General features: G+C 40.0%; 1 protein-coding gene across 1 annotated transcript; it reads right to left on the bottom strand.

The window, feature by feature from the left end:
- Positions 1 to 1,153: 1,153 nt before the first annotated feature.
- Positions 1,154 to 15,116, bottom strand: LOC130912919 (uncharacterized). The gene is made up of 2 exons (XM_057831068.1): positions 9,278 to 15,116; positions 1,154 to 9,215 (listed from the first exon to the last, which is right to left on the bottom strand). Exon 1 carries the CDS (start codon positions 14,356 to 14,358, stop codon positions 13,381 to 13,383), a length of 978 nt encoding a protein of 325 aa, XP_057687051.1. The 5' UTR covers positions 14,359 to 15,116; the 3' UTR covers positions 1,154 to 9,215; positions 9,278 to 13,380.
- Between the last annotated feature and the right edge of the window lie 950 nt (positions 15,117 to 16,066).

Below are 16,066 nucleotides of genomic sequence, written 5' to 3'. Positions count from 1 at the left end.
GTGAATTATTTTCATTATGTTCAGACTTACATTTACCCCTTTTCACTGCTGAGTGTGCCAGTTCATTTTTCCCCTCAAATGCACATTTGATTGGCTCCGTCCCACAACACACGCACACACAGCCTCAGCCCCATGCTGCCTCCTCTGCCCCCTTCGAAGAGGAGGGATATTAGATGTTTTTTTGTAAGTAATGGAAAAAGACGTCAGTGTTGTGGAGGTGGGTGGGACACCACTAATTTTGCCACTGAAAGTCTGACCTGTATCAGCGTTAGCATAACATTAAACTGTGTGAATTTGCTAACCTGCCAAACTTGAGTAGGAAGCTGCTTAGAGAGAAGTGTCCCTCCTGTATGTGTTTTCTAATGTTAACGATAAACTGAGAAATGTAGTGAACCAAAGTTTATCCCTTTCTGCGCAATTTTCATTTTTATTTTATCTATGTGGTTTTAAAGCAGCCCAAAGGACCTTTCATTTTTTTTGTAGGGTTTGGCTGTGCTTGTGGACAAAAGCAGTAGTGTCTTACCTAAAGGAAGACTGAATTTTTATTTATTTTTGTTACTACCTAACTAAGACTTTTTTTTTAAGTTAAATATTTAATTGATATATTCATATATTATATACGTATATGCTATATTAATTTCTCAACAATGTTAAGTGGTCTTAAGACAAATGTTTATTCATTGCATACCTGGATAGTTATAAGTCAATACAGATGTATTTTGCATTGATCATTTAGCCTATCAATTAAATAGGTTCATATTTGTGAGAGATGTAGCCCTGACACCCATTCAACCAATCTGTTTGGTCTTATTGATGTCCCGTCCCCAGCAAAAAGTGTACATGCAGATTATGCTGTTATAGTGTCCCTACTAATGTTGAGACCAAACCTACGCCCTCGCATGAGTCCCATTTTTCAAGTGTCCCAAATTTCCGAGAAAGAAGTTTTCAGTTTCGGCCAAGAATTTTGCTTTTGGTTCTTCCTTAGTTTTTTTTTTTTTTTTTTTTTTTTTTTTAATTGTATCTTCCCTGAGACTTGCTGGCAACCAGTTCAGAATGTATTGTCACTGAGAATTAAAATCCAAACAGTTACAAAAAAACAAAACAAAACAAAAAAAAAAAAAACATAATTTTTGGTGAACAGCCTCATTAAGAATCTCAGTTTTCGATGTTCCAATCGTGTCATCTTTCACAGGTGAGCTCTGCGGGTGTTAACCTTGGTGCTGCTTGAAAAACAAGCTGTTGCCACTGTGCAACTTTACGCCTGTTTTGTCAACAGCACCTCTGCTAATGTGAGTGTTGTGACATCAACACACTGTGTTTTAACGAAGTTGGCCCATGGCCTGTTTCAGGTGTCTCACACACGAACCTATCTCAATTTTCATGGTAAAAACACAAATAAAAGTTATAAACTGAACCCGAAAGACAATCAGTACAATTTGTATAATTATGTTAGAGGAATATCAAATAAAAGTGTCTGCTAAAGTTTCTTTTTTAGGGATCTGTTCATGATACAGTGGCATCACATTTCATGTGGCCAAGTGAAACATTTGATCAAGATCTGACCTTGTGGAACTGTTAGAGTTCAGTGTTTGTATGTATGGTTTCTGAGGACTCATCAAAATTCGCCCCCGTGATCTGCTCACACGCAATAACAAAAACCAAAAATGTTCCGCATTCTAAGCATAACAGGTGTAGCTCATCCAAGCAAATATTATATGTTTATGTTGCTATAATTACGCACAATTGTTTAATTTCTTATTTTCTCACATTTTATTGCAGTTTATCCTCCTGTTTCAAAACTGGAAATTTGTATTTGCATATTGTTTGTTTGACCTTTGTCAATTATCAACACGACACATTTTCCTTGAAGTTGGGTTACCTTTGGCCCCTATCAGACTTATATCTCGCTAAATTCCTGTGTAAGGTGACGCGGGATGTACCTGTGTCATGGCTTTCAGGCATGGGGAGATGTGCCGGGAATAACCCGGGTGTATGTCTGAAAGGGGCTATTTATCCCGTGTTGGAATCTTGGCGCTGTCTGTGCGGGGAGGACAAAACCCTGACATTACGTCATTTTTGGTCGGCATCGGCAACAAAATAAACCGCAAATTTCCGTGATGGACGATGGACTGTGTCTTCCTCAGCACTAAGAGTAGCAATATGATTTCGGTATGTTTCCAGTTTAATTGGTGCTTATTGGGTGGGGTGCTGGTGGACAATTATTTGCTGAACCCTCCACACTTTCGTGGGCCCCTCAAGACGGTCGTCTAGCGTGTCTGTGTGTCTGTGTTTGGTCAAGTGGAAATTTCCAGACAACTGGCCGAGTGACTGGCAAAGATATTTAACACTTAAAACACTATATAACAGCTCCGCGTATCATTTTAACTTTCTGTTTGACCCTTCCCTCCTCCAACCACGGACACTTCACGCCTGCAAACCCGGGTACGGTCGCTCCCCTAGGCTCCCTTAAGTTCCGCCCCTGATAAGCGCCATAAAATATTGCATTACCTTTCTTTGTTATTTAATTTGAAGAGGGGCATGTTACTAATGCCAACTTAGACGTGAGGATTTTTATTTTTGTGAGCTTTTGTCATATACAGTATGTGCCCTTTTTTCTGTGAATGTCAGTGGAAAGGGCCACATTACTAATGCCAAATTTGATAGGATTTTTTTTTTTTTAATAACTTTTATTCATCAGTGCAAATAAAAGCTCATCGCGCCTAGCGGGCCTTGGGGGTCCTGCGGTGTGCCGTGTCGGCTGGGGGGTTGCGGCTGTGGATGGTGGGTCGGTATGTGGAGGGGTGTTGGTGCGTCCCCTAATCCCTTCACTGAAGGCCAGTTAAGGGGGCGTGGATGGTCCGGGTGGATGGCGGCGGCCTTTTTCCTGGAGCGGCGGAAAGGGGGATGGGCTAGGGAAGTGCTGTGGCAATTAGACACACTCAAGTAGAGAAAGTGTCGGTGCCAGGATTCGTGATCAGGTAGCATAGTAACAGGATGTGAATATATCCACACTTACATTTCATTCACATAATACTGGGTTCCACACCTCACATTGCTGATTTGAGTACGCTCCACCCCGCCTGACCACATCTCTTTCTGACTCACCCCCGTCCTCTTTCTTCTCGGTCTCAGACCCCCCACATGGTGTCCACGTGAATTACAATTAGCTAACGATAGCACCACTATTTTCATAGGTAGTCTAGGCCTTTAATGTATTTCTTGTTGTTATTTGTTCTTCTCCTCTTCTGTCTCTCTTTCTCTCCTCTTCTATTTTCCTTTCTGTCCCCTCATACTCCCTTCCTGCTAGCTGCTTTCTCCTAATTAAAATAAATAAATAAATAAAAAGCCCATATCAAGTCCTGGCTCCCTTCAATATTAATAGACAAAGCACATGAACACCACCGGTTACATAAGGTCACCCTTCTTTTTAATATACTGTAAGTTTTAAATTTTGCAGCAAACGTCTGCAGCCATGTCAATCTGGCTCTGAGGGCTTCATTTTCAAAACATTCCTTCAGGAACTACCGATTTAGTTTCGGGGTGTCTCAACCAACGGGTCCATTTACTGTATTGAAGACAGGTGGAAATGTCAACAAAGCATGCCACCCCCACTAAAAAAAATATCCTCTGTCTGAGGATGAGAATAAGGGGGTGCATTTGGGGGTCAGACACATATTTGACTCCACCTGTAGAATATAGCCCGACCCCCCCTGTAAAAACATGAAAGTGTTTTATGGGGGGAAGCTGCACGATACAGGAGGATACCACCTCTGAAGTTGTAGACCCCTCCAATACATCATCATCATCATCACTGGGATTCCACATGGCTCAAGTGCACATGGTCAAAGTGTGCAAGTACAAATCAGGTACTTGCAGATGGGTCATCACTCGTCAGCCTTAACTCGGATCGAAGCTTCTTTCAGTTAACTTGTTGGCTGCCACTGACATGTGAAAAATTAACCAGATCTGCTTGAACTCTTATACATTGACCAAACGGTAACTTTGGCATACCAGCACTTATGTAGAACACTCAAACTAAGGAAACACATTTATACCATTCACATTCTTCTAATGTTAGTTCATAGATTAAGTCATTGAATGTGATAGCGGCTATGGATGTCCAGTCGTTTTGGACTGAGAGGGCTGCCAGGGACCATTTGTTTGTTTCTGGCCGTTTTCACTTTTCATGTGTTTTTCAAGTTTTGTGATTTTTTTGTGTGCATTTTTTGTACTTTTATTATTATTATTTTTTTTGTAACATTTTTTGGGCTGTTTTTAGATTCTTTAGTTTTCAGACATTTTTTTTGCATTATTATCTGTTTTATAACTTTTCGTTGCCCTTTCTCTCTTTGTTTTAAATGTTTCCGTCTTGCACAATTTCTTGTGGTTGATGTTTTTTTTAATTATTGTTTTTTTTTGGTTGTCACGTTTTTTGCAATTTTCATTTATTCTCTGCTAACTTTTTTGTGCTGTTTTTAGATGTTTCAGTTTACAGTTTTTTTGCAGTATTACTGGTTTTTCAACTTTTTGTTGCCCTTTTTTGATTTTTATATATTTTGGTTTTGTACGATGTGTTGTGGTTTACGATTTTATTTTTTAGGTTTTCCGTGGTTGTAACGTTTTTTGTGATTTTCGCTCATTACTTGCCAACCCTCCCACATCAAATTGCTTGAACGGTTATCTCCATCAACCGCAGTCAATCAGTTATCTACTACAATTTTTATTTACAGAGCTTTACAAAAAAAATCATCCAGGCTGCATCCAATCCAGAATGCTGCTGCATGAAAAGGAGTCCAATCATCCTTCTGTTGTGAATTGAAATGAGTTTATCACTAGTAGACATCGGCTCCATTTGAAGTGGGAGGGGCCACCCTCCCAATTCAAATGGAATGGATGCCAGTCACCATCAAGGGCAGTCAATCACTTAACTGGTATTGAAACAGGTGTTCAGAACATTCACAACAAGCTCCTCCCACTCCTTCAAAACATGAAATAAAAAAAGAAAACGTCGTCAAACGCTAATCCTCAACACAGCATCACAGTCGCGATTTGCCAAACGCTAACATTAGTGTGTCGCCGTGGCGACGGGGTGCAAGATGGGAAAACCAGACAAACATGTGCGCTCTTTAAACCTGTTGGGGGAATAAAAACAAAAAACTTCAGGAGTTGACACGTGTAAGGGGATCCCGCTGCATTTGAACTTTTTTTTTTTTAAAGCTTCACCTTAGGAAGATTGAGCCAGGCGGGAATCGATCAGGGAACCCCGGCTTGTCGCGATCGGTAGGGAATGATATAAAAACTTTTTAAAGGAAATCGTAAAAGTCTCCATTTGAAAAAAGTGTACATTCCTTTAGCCTTAGAGCTTTTTATAGCCCCAATTTGAATCCTTTTTTACATTGCACCAGGATATGTTGTGGTATTAGTTGGAGCGGGCCAAGAATAACGTCATAAAGTGGGCACTTCCGACCAAGTGACGAGGAAAGCAAAGTGTTCCCCGCTTAAAACTGATGTGTCAGCTGCCAATTCATTTAAAAATCTGACAAAAACATACTCATTTATTTAAAATAGGGAAAAAATGACCCTCTTTCAGCAGGAAGTGAACAGAAAAATTCCCTGCCTCTCACAAAAATGAACAAATAAATATTACCATTTACTTATTTTTTTAAATCGTCCGCCCGTCTGTCTGTCTGTCTGTCTGTCTGTCTGTCTGTCTGTCTGTCTGTCTGTCTGCCTGCCTGTCTGTCTGTCTGTCTGTCTGTCTGTCTGTCTGTCTGTCTGTCTGTCTGTCTGTCTGTCTGTCTGTCTGTCTGTCTGTCTGTCTGTCTGTCTGTCTATCTATCTATCTATCTATCTATCTATCATTGCCTGCCATTGACCAAGATAGACAGAATTCACATGACATCATTCCTTCTTCCGGGATTGCCATGAGGAGTGTATACGTCTGTGAAACTCAATTGAGTTTATATGGACCACCAAGATCTACAAGAAAAATACATCCAATTTCAAAAGCTTTAATGAAGATTGATATTATTGATTTTATTATGTATCTTGCTAAATGTTTAGATATTTCCAATTTAATGAAAATGTACATTTCTAGATTAGGTTGGAATTGAAGCTAAGTAACATTAATAGGGCTAGCCTCCTAACTGTGTGTAGGGTTTCCAACTCCCAGAAAAGAAAAAAAAAAATTAAAAATAAATTAATCTCATCGGTAGAGCAGGCCGGCCTGATGACCATCACCCTGTAATAATTGTTTTGGACTTGAAAAGCGAGCTTTCATTAATGATTATAATAATTTTACTCGAACCTGAATCGATTAGGTGCACATTTCAGTGGTATAAGCGTATGGAAATCCACTGTAAGTGATTAAAATTTACTTGGAGCACTGGGAGATTTCACTTATTTCTAGTAGAATTACACTGAAAACAAGAGAATGTATCTAGTTTTAAGGCGGTGTGTTTTTGCAGTGCAATCAATTTAGACTGTTTGAAAAAAATTGACCAAAACGTCCCCAAACATTTTCAATGGCCCCATTCATTCTACTCTGAAAAAAACATTTCAATTCACCCATACCGTGGTCTTAGAATTACTAAAAAATTAATAGGAAGTGACCCATAAATGCCTCAAAACCATTAGTAAGTGACCCAAAATCAACCGGTGACCATTCCAAATGGAACCTACTTTTAGCACAGTCAATGGGAGCCAATGAGTCACAAAGAAATGACCCCAAAAATGCCCCAAATTGATACAAAGTAAAAAAAAAAATCTACTGAAAGTGACCCATGGAAGGCTAAAGCATTCCGACGCAATTTCTCCAGAAACTGTATTCTGTAGTCATTTGACTTTCATGACTTGTGGACAGGAGACATAACCTACGACTTCTAAAGATCCTTTATGCAGTCCTTCAGGAGGCTGAAACTTACGCACGCACGTTATAGGAGTGAGTCCGAGGACGGTGGGAAAAAGCAAACTGTCGGGCCAAAAGGTTGCAGCCCTGGGACGGCGCGTCGCTTAAATCTTCTGTGACATTTATGTGGACGCGTGTGAATCAGCTTTTTCCAAAGACATTTTCGCTCCACTTTCTCTTCAATTTTCCACTTTTTCTCAAGAAGGAAGAATGCAATAAAACCACATCAACCACTAGATAACACTCAGCAGGGTCCTAACAGTGCTGGAATGTGTTAATATATGCGAGCCAGTGCAGCAAAATGAGTCACAGTGACCAATTTTTCTAGCTTTCTAATGACATATTGATCGTTTTCCTATGAATTCCTTAAGAATACAGTTGGGCATCGAGCATCGATGGGATCAGGGACTAATACGCCGGTTCTCCCGGAACCGTTCAAATTTGTAAAATTTGATTCCAAGTTTCGATGCCCAGACCGCCAGCCGGAAAAAATAGCTGCCGAACACCATGAAGAAGATGCCACATGAAGACTAGCTCCGTTATGAGAAAATCAAATGAAGTGGTTAATTTAGCTTAGCACAAAAACGTGTTGCTTTGCTTCACATAAATGACAACTAAGTAACAGAATACACACACCAAAATGATATCAGACCCTCTGTTAGAACGTGCAAACTTACAGATTTTGTTTTATCAAGGGTTCCCAATGATGTGTAGTGCAGAGGAGGTGTGTAGCATTTGTACACCTCAAGGATTCTTTTCCAACTACAGTAATAAGCCCTTTTTGTCTGCTGCTTCCACTAAGTCACCACTAGGGGAAGCCAAGCGGAAGCCAAGCGCACATAGCCAAAGCAAAGAAAAACTTGAATCTGGAGTTACAATAAATGCCTGCAGCATAAGACACTCTAAAACATAGGCAAAAGAATATGTGTAACTGTTTTCTTGGTGAGCTTTTGAAAAATATGCACCTTTGTGAAAGTGCACTCATATGGAAAGAAACTTCATTATATTCAAGTTCAAAGACTGAAAATTATATACAAGTTAAAAATAGCCCTGTGAGAAATTCATTGCAAAGCATAGACTTCATAATACTCGACATGACACGGGAAATGGGGCCGATCCGTAATGGGCCTATTTTCAAGGCTTCAAATTTATCAAAACTAACGCTGCTACCGACCTAAAACCAAAACAGGCAGCCACCTTAGCCATATATGAGTCTCCGTGAGCTGCGGCACTATAAAATTCAAAGTCGTTCCCTTATAAAATACGGATTAATTATTTTTGATATAAGTATAACAAAACTTAAAATGGCTATAAAATTCTCAGATTTTACACTAGATGCACAAAAATCTCCAAATGCAGAGATAATCACCTAAAATTTCAGGATCAATAGCAATTTTTAACATATCATATACGTTTTTGACCAAAATAGCAACTCCATTTTTTTTTTTTTTTTTTACTGCAAGTTTTCAACAGCTAATAAATCACTCAATTTAACATCAGAAACTTAATACTTGAGGAAAACATGCGGAATCAATTATAAATAATATGTAAATAGATTATTAACAAATTCTATATGCAATCACAACTTATTAGAGAATAAAATAGCCCTTTATTATCATTATACAGTTATACAATGTAATTGTGGAGCATCCCCTTACAGTGCAGGATGAGTTAAAATCTCGTGGCGTGCAAATATGAAATCTAAATAAACATAAATATAAAATGCGTATGAAGTAGTCCTATAGTTCAGGCAGTGCAAATAATCGATGTGGTGCCATCATGATGTGAGCCTCGACTTTCAACATCACATAGCCTTTTTCTATGCCTTGCGTTTTCTGGTCACCTTGACTTGTACAAGTCCCTGTTCCTCGGCGTCTCCTTTCTGCCCTCCTCCACTCTGCTCCTTTTCCTGCCGGCTGGCCACTCTAAGGCCTTGTTCTTCCTCACTTCTGAAGTCACATCCTTGGAGAAGTTTGCACCAAAACAGTTGCAGAGGGACATCCAGGAACTCCAGCAGGTGCTCTTGCACTTCCTGCACATCAGGGAGTCCCACAGTGACATTCCGAAGGACGCCATGTGTACCATGGGGAGAGATGGCCGCTTGAGGACCGCCCGGCCCGTCTCCAGGTCTCCCTTGTCCTCTGGAACATCTCCAGGATGTCGGCCCGTGTTTCCCTGTGTTCCCCCTTGCCCGTGCGACCGTGTTGGGGTTGACAACCGCCATGATGAGCCCGACACTCTGCTTCTCGATCGAAGAGGGTGCCTGCACCTTCTCTGGTCAACCTGCAGTCCTCATCCTCTCAGGCTCCTAAAAAACATGATTAATCTTGATTAATCTTTTTTATAAAGTGAATAATGCTGGCTACTTACTTCAGCCCCAGGACACCTAGGCAGCACCAGGCAGCCATTGTTGTGGAAGCTGCTGTAGATGTTCTTCCAAAGGTGAACGGGATCAAAGTAGAAGAAGATCTGCTTGTTGCCGTCGGCGTATGGGTTGGTGTATGACCATGGTGTTTCACTGAAAGTTATTAGATTGAAAGACTATATAAAATAAAACACGTAAAGGGCTGATTGTTTTTTAATATGAACGCAGAAATGTCTCAAATAAAATCTAGGGATACAAAATCCAACATGGCCGCTTTTTACGTTGAAATTATTGTGGATAAATGCTTAAATCCCTGAATTCTTTATAGATATGAACGTAAAACAGTCTCAATTCTTGGTTAAAAGCAAACGAAACCATGCAGGTAGCATTTATTTTACGTAAACATTGTGAATGTGTGGCTCGTCTTTAAGTTCGCTGTGGCGCCGCCTTACTACAAGTCCACAACAAAGAGCTTTTTACATTGAAATTCCTATGAAAAAATGCTTAAATCCCTGAATCCTTTAAAACAGTCTCGATTCTTGGTTAAGAGCAAAAAAACGTGCAGGTAGCATTTATTTTACGTGAATATTGCGAGGTATAATGTCAACATTGTAGCTGCTAATTTCTCCCATTGGTTTTTTTTTCCCACAACGTTTCAAAATGCATGCATATTCTACGAAAAATATAATAATTACCTTGAATCCTCGAACAAATGTCTCCTGACACAATCCTTCTTGTTAGTATGCGTATGTTTTAAATGTAAATCCGGCTTTCACTCCCACCGACTTCTAATAAATGAAGCTGAGTCACATAGCCCCCTACGGGCAAGCGGGGCCCAGAGAATGAAAAAGCTTTCCAGTCAAGTTTCTTGATGTCTCTGAGCAAAGTTCATTGAAAGTTCATATAATTAAAAAAAATAATCGAGAAGTTGATAAATTGATATAAACTACGCAATATGTTTTACCTTGCCTATTAAAAGAATCGGAATCAAGAATCGTTTAGAACCGGAATCTAAATGTGGAATCGGAACCGGAACCATTCAAATTCAAACGATGCCCAACACTACTTGTGAAGTCAATGTAGCTTAAATTTCTAAAATGAGGGGTAAACAATTTTTACAAAAACTCTTTATATGTGATATTTGATAACCAAATTTAACACAGAAAAACAGGACAATTTATTGTATGTTTCATCCATTGAAATAACTAATTAAATGTATTTCATTGTAGGGGTTGCTTTGCAAAGCAAATTTTTACATGCGCACATCCCAGTCCAAATGGATTGGACTTCTGGTAGCGTTAATGGCATAGAAAGATTGACATCCAGTCCTCCCAATTTAAATGAATTAAAGGTCTATTGTTGTCAATGGCAGGTAGTGAATTAATTTAGGGTCAATTCCTATTGATTTTGGATCATTTCCGGTACATTTTGGTGCATCCTGTACATTTTTGGGATTTTCCTGTTGGTTTTTAGTTCATTTACAGGTCACCTTCTGTTTATTGGCCATTTTCTGTTGATTTGTGGGCATTCCCAGTCATTACCTTTTTTTTCCCATCCAATTTAAAAAAAATATATATATATATATTTATTAATTTTTGTATTTGTTTATTTTTTTTTTCTAATTGTTTTTTTATTTTTTATTTATTTATATATTTTTAATTAATTTTAAAAAATTTGTTGCTTTTTTAATTTTTTTTTTTTTTTTAATTATTTTCTTATTTATTTTTATTATGTATTTATTTATTCATTTGTTTTTTTATATTCATTCCCAGGTCATTACCTGTTGATTTTAGGGAACCTCCTGCTGGTTTTGGGTCACTTTCTGTACGTTTTGGTGCATTTTCATCACTTTCTATACACTTTCGATAATTTCGTGTTTATTTTATGGCAATTCTGGGTAACTTCCTTTTCAGTGATCTCTTCGTATTCAGTTATGCTCACTTCTTGTTGGTTTTGGGGCATTTACGGATCAGTTTGTGTACATTTTTGGTCACTTCCTGTTAATTTTTGTGAAAGTGTCAAACATATTAATCATCATTGAAAATGTATGGGAAAGTTTTTGTCCAACTGTGGTGCAATTATGTTGATTTCGTGTAAGTTATTTTGGTTTTGGGGCACTAATGAGTCACTTTCTGTTGATTTTGGTTGTGGATAAAAAAAAATGTGGGCTGAGGTTTTCGCATATGACACTCATCATGTTTATCAGTTTTGCTCGAGGTAGTAGACCTTGGCAGGCACTAGGATCTTGGCCTACACGCCAAAGACTGTTTTCCACGTATGGATTTTATTTCTACAGTATGTCTTTATTTTAATGTATTTTCCTCATCCACTTTCAATTGCATGCCATCCTTCTATCGGTTACACTTTGAATAAAATGAAACAAGAAAAACATTCAAGACTTTGGACTGGGAGTAGGGTTGTCAAAATAATGAAAAATTATCCAAGCATCGACACTGAGATGTTATTTCCAGATAAGATATTTGATTGCAAATGTATCAATATTCAGTTATTTGTTTTTGCACGACCACAGGTGAACAGAAATTTGTTGTCATGGGGTAAGTTTGATTTTGCAGCACTTGTGATAGTATTGGAGGAGATTATCTTTGTTAACTCATTGTCTGCAAATGACGACGCTAGTGGATTAGACATCTAGCATTGTCAGTGGCACTCAAAAATGACCATTCACAGCAAGTCGTCCCAGTTTAAATGAATTGGATGTCTATCGTGGTCAATGGCAGGCAATGAGTTAATTGTCTCTCACTCCCTTATTAATTGCAGGGCATTTCCGGGTCAATTTTCTATTGATTTTGGGGTATTTCCGAGTCACTACCTGTATATTTGGGACCATTTTCAGTTAATTTGGGGGTAATCCGAGGAGGGTTTCTGTCCAAAATGAATTTTTTTGCAGGTCTGACTTGTAGAAATCAGTTGGAGTGAACGGACACGTTTTGTGGGAATTGAATAGCACCATTGAAAATGTATTAGTAGTTTTTACAGAACTGTACGATTCTGCAAAAGCTTTTGTGTGTCTTGGTGAATTTTTTAAAGTGCGAATTATGTGAATGGGACAACAACTGTACAACAAGTAGCAGTTCGAAATGTTCAAATCCATAAATTTTTGCAATTGATTTTTTTTTTGTGACTGTTAGGGATAAAATTGAAATACCTTTGTACCTTTCTCATGTCCAAAATAAAGCATTCTCATTCATTCATTCATTCAAAATACAGCCTGGCTCACATGAAAACATGATTTTTTTTTTTTAAGTTTGGAAGATTGAACGGTGTCAATGGTTCAAAGCGTGTGAATGAAAGCAGAAAGCAGACAAAAAAGTATGAATATTACATTTGGGCAGTGGTGATGAAGTATTCACTTTTTTTCTTAGGTAAAAATATGGATACTCTTCTGCCCTCAGCCGAGCGTATGGCTACTCGACTTTGGCAGCGAGCTAAACCGACAAAGAAACTTGGAGGCCCGAACTCCTTCCTCTCATTTATTTCTTTGTGTCAACGTGTGTGCGTGTGTGTGGTAAAACTGAAACATACATAAAACACAAATGTTATACACAAAATAAAAGGTTCTATACAATAACATGTTTATGTAAATAACAGAAAACTGGCTCCATTATGAGCAAATGAAATGAAGTGGCTACTTTAGCTTAGCACAAAAACGTGTGGGTTCGCGCCACATAAACAACAACAAAATAACAGAATAGACACACCAAAATTACATCTAACCCACTGTTAAAACGTACAAACTTACAGATTTTGTTTTGTCAAGGGTTCCCAACGATGTATGGTGCAGAGGAGGTGTGTAACGTCTTAACACCTCAAGGCCTCTTTTCCAACTGAAATAAAAAGTTCTTTCTGCCTGCTGCTTACAGCAAGTCGCCACCAGGGGAAGCCGAGCGCAAACAGCAATACCAAAGAAAAACTTAAGATTCTGAGTTAGAATAGCGACATCCTGTGGACGGATGAACAATGTACAATCTTAGAAAGAAATTAAACCCAAAAAGTAGTCAACATAAGACCAGAGGACACAACACTCCCCGCCTGACATCTGCAAGATGTCAGCTCTTAACTAATGAACGATACACAACAACAACTCGTTTTACATGCTACCCTTAGACAGCAAAAGCACAACTTCACGAATTGGGCGAATGTAAAACCTATTCTCGCCGTTTCGGCAAATCTTAACCTCAACTTTTCTGACATTACCGTCCTCACTTGGGAAAGATTTTGTGATCAGTCCGAGTGGCCAATTATTCCTATGTTCCAGAGACTCCCTCATTAAAACAACGTCGCCCATTTGAAGGTTCGGCTTTTTTATTTTCCACTTGCGACGAACCTGCAAGCCTGCGATGTATTCTTTCTGCCAACGACTCCAGAAAACATTAGCTAAGTACTGCACGCGCTTCCATTGGGCTTTGAATAGGTCACTGGTCTGAAACTGCCCTGGTGGAATCGGTGGTGTGCCAACCTTTTGCGTGAGTAGCATCGCAGGAGTAAGAATGACTGGGTTTTCGGGATCTGTAGAAACGGCTGTTAGCGGACGGGCATTTACAATTGCGGTGACTTCAGCTAACAATGTTACGAGTACTTCATGTGTGAGCTTCCCATATGGATGTTCAAGGAGCATTGCATTGAGGATTTTTCGGGTGACGCCGATCATGCGTTCCCAGGAACCAGCCATATGGGATGCATGTGGAGGATTGAACTGCCATTTGCACGCACTGTCTTTCAAGAATGTGCCTATTTTGTCATTGTGACAGCCTAGTTTGTCTATTTGGAGCTCTTTGCAGGCACTCACAAAATTTGTCCCACAATCAGATCTCAAGAGTTTGGCACCACCTCGGATGGCAAAGAAACGACGCAGTGCATTAATGAATGACGATGTGTCCATTGACTCAATCACTTCAATATGAATTGCACGTGTACTCATGCAGGTGAATATGACTGCCCATCTTTTAGCATCTGCATTAGCACCACGCGTTTTTCTCACTGTAACGGACCAGGGACCGAACACATCAAGGCCTACATTTGTGAAAGGAGGGTCCGTGGACAGCCTGTCCTCAGGAAGTTCAGCCATTATCTGTTCAGGTTGCCTGCCCCTTAATTTGCGGCATGGGATGCACTTGAAAATCACACTGCTTACTGCTCTTTTTCCTCCCACAATCCAAAAGCCCCCTGCTCTGACTGCTCCCTCCGTGAAATGCCTTCCCTGGTGACATAATTTTTCGTGAAAGTGTCTTATTATGAGCTGAGCAAGATGATGCTTTCCAGGGACGAGTATGGGATTGGTTTCTTCTGCAGACAACTGTGCTTTCTTTAGTCGGCCTCCAACTTTAAGGAGCCCTTGCGTGTCAACAAATGGATTCAGTTTGCTGAGTGGACTTGAGTTTTTTAGAGCTGTGCCTTTTTCAATGCATCCAATATCTTCTGCGAAGACCTCTCTTTGAACGGTGCGAATGATCGTGGTCTTGGCTAGTTGCAGTGACTTTTCAGTTAAATGTTTGTTGCAGTTGTGCCAGCCACGACAGGAAACCTCAGAGTTGTTCTTGAATGATTGAGCTATATGTTGGAGTTTGGCAATAGCCTTTTGCAGCACCTTCCAACTTGAAAACCTTTCAAATCTGGCACTATTAAACTGGCCTTTTGATAGGGTGGTAGTGCAAGTTGTTACCTCAGGACGCAACTCACAGTCAGTCTCTGGGTCTATGAGATCGAAGGTTTGACTTCGAACTTGACTTTGGTCCAACCTGGAGAGGAAAGCTGGGCCTCTGAGCCAGGTGGAGCTGGAGAGCTGCTCAGCGGGCAACGCTCGTGTGGCATGGTCTGCCGGATTTAAGTGTGTGGGCACGTAATGCCACTGGTGAGTTTGTGCAAAGCGCCTGATGCGTTCGACTCTGTTGTGCACATAAACGTGAAAGCGTCTCTTGGTGTTTGAGATGTACCCAAGCACTACCTTTGAGTCTGTGTAAAGATTCACCTGATCGACTGTGACATCCAGCTCCTCTAGAACCAACTCTGCTACTTCCACGGCCAGGACTGCTGCACAGAGTTCAAGTCGGGGTATGGTGATGTCTGGTTTAGGAGCTAAACGTGCTTTGCCGAGGAGGAATCCCACTTCGCTGTGTCCGTCCTCATTTGTGAGTTTGAGGTATGCTACCGCACCTACGGCTTTTGTGGAAGCATCACAAAAAACGTCAATCTCTATTCTTTGGGCTGCAGACAGCGGTATTGAAGTGTACATTCTGGGAATTTCAAGATGTTGTAGGTGTCCGAGGGAACTTTTCCACTTTTGCCACTGTTCTAATTTGTCTTTTGGCAGTTCAGTGTCCCACTCTGAAACATTTGTGGAAATGTCTCTGAGTATGGTTCTACCCCCTACGATTACTGGAATAGCAAAACCAAGTGGGTCGAACACACTGTTGATAACTGACAGAACTCCCCTTTTTGTGAACGGCCTTTCATTTACTCTTACTTGGAACTTGAATTGGTCAGTCAACAGCTCCCATCCTAAGCCCAAACTGCGCTGCATTGGTGGGGTAGTCTGCCCAATGTCAAGACCTTGCATGCCTACAGCACGATCTTCGGTTGGAAAGGCTCCTGTTATGAGAGGACAATTGGATGAGATTTTGTGCAGGCGTATGTTACACTGAGCCAGCATCTTCTGTGCCCTACTAAGAACATCAATGGCCTGCTCTATGGAAGAGAATGACTTTAGCCCATCATCTACATAGAAGTGCCGTTCAATGAATTCTTTTGCGTCACTGCCAAATTCCATTTCTCCTTCT

The sequence above is a fragment of the Corythoichthys intestinalis genome, chromosome 3 (assembly GCF_030265065.1).
Source record: "Corythoichthys intestinalis isolate RoL2023-P3 chromosome 3, ASM3026506v1, whole genome shotgun sequence".
NCBI classification, from domain to species: domain Eukaryota; kingdom Metazoa; phylum Chordata; class Actinopteri; order Syngnathiformes; family Syngnathidae; genus Corythoichthys; species Corythoichthys intestinalis.
The sequence above is the reverse complement of the archived record's forward strand: the minus strand, read 5'-3'. Positions and strand labels throughout refer to the sequence as shown.

Bases quoted from the DNA above. Each gene is read 5' to 3' on its own strand.
- LOC130912919 (XM_057831068.1), bottom strand. From the start codon at position 14,358: ATGGCTGAACTTCCTGAGGACAGGCTGTCCACGGACCCTCCTTTCACA.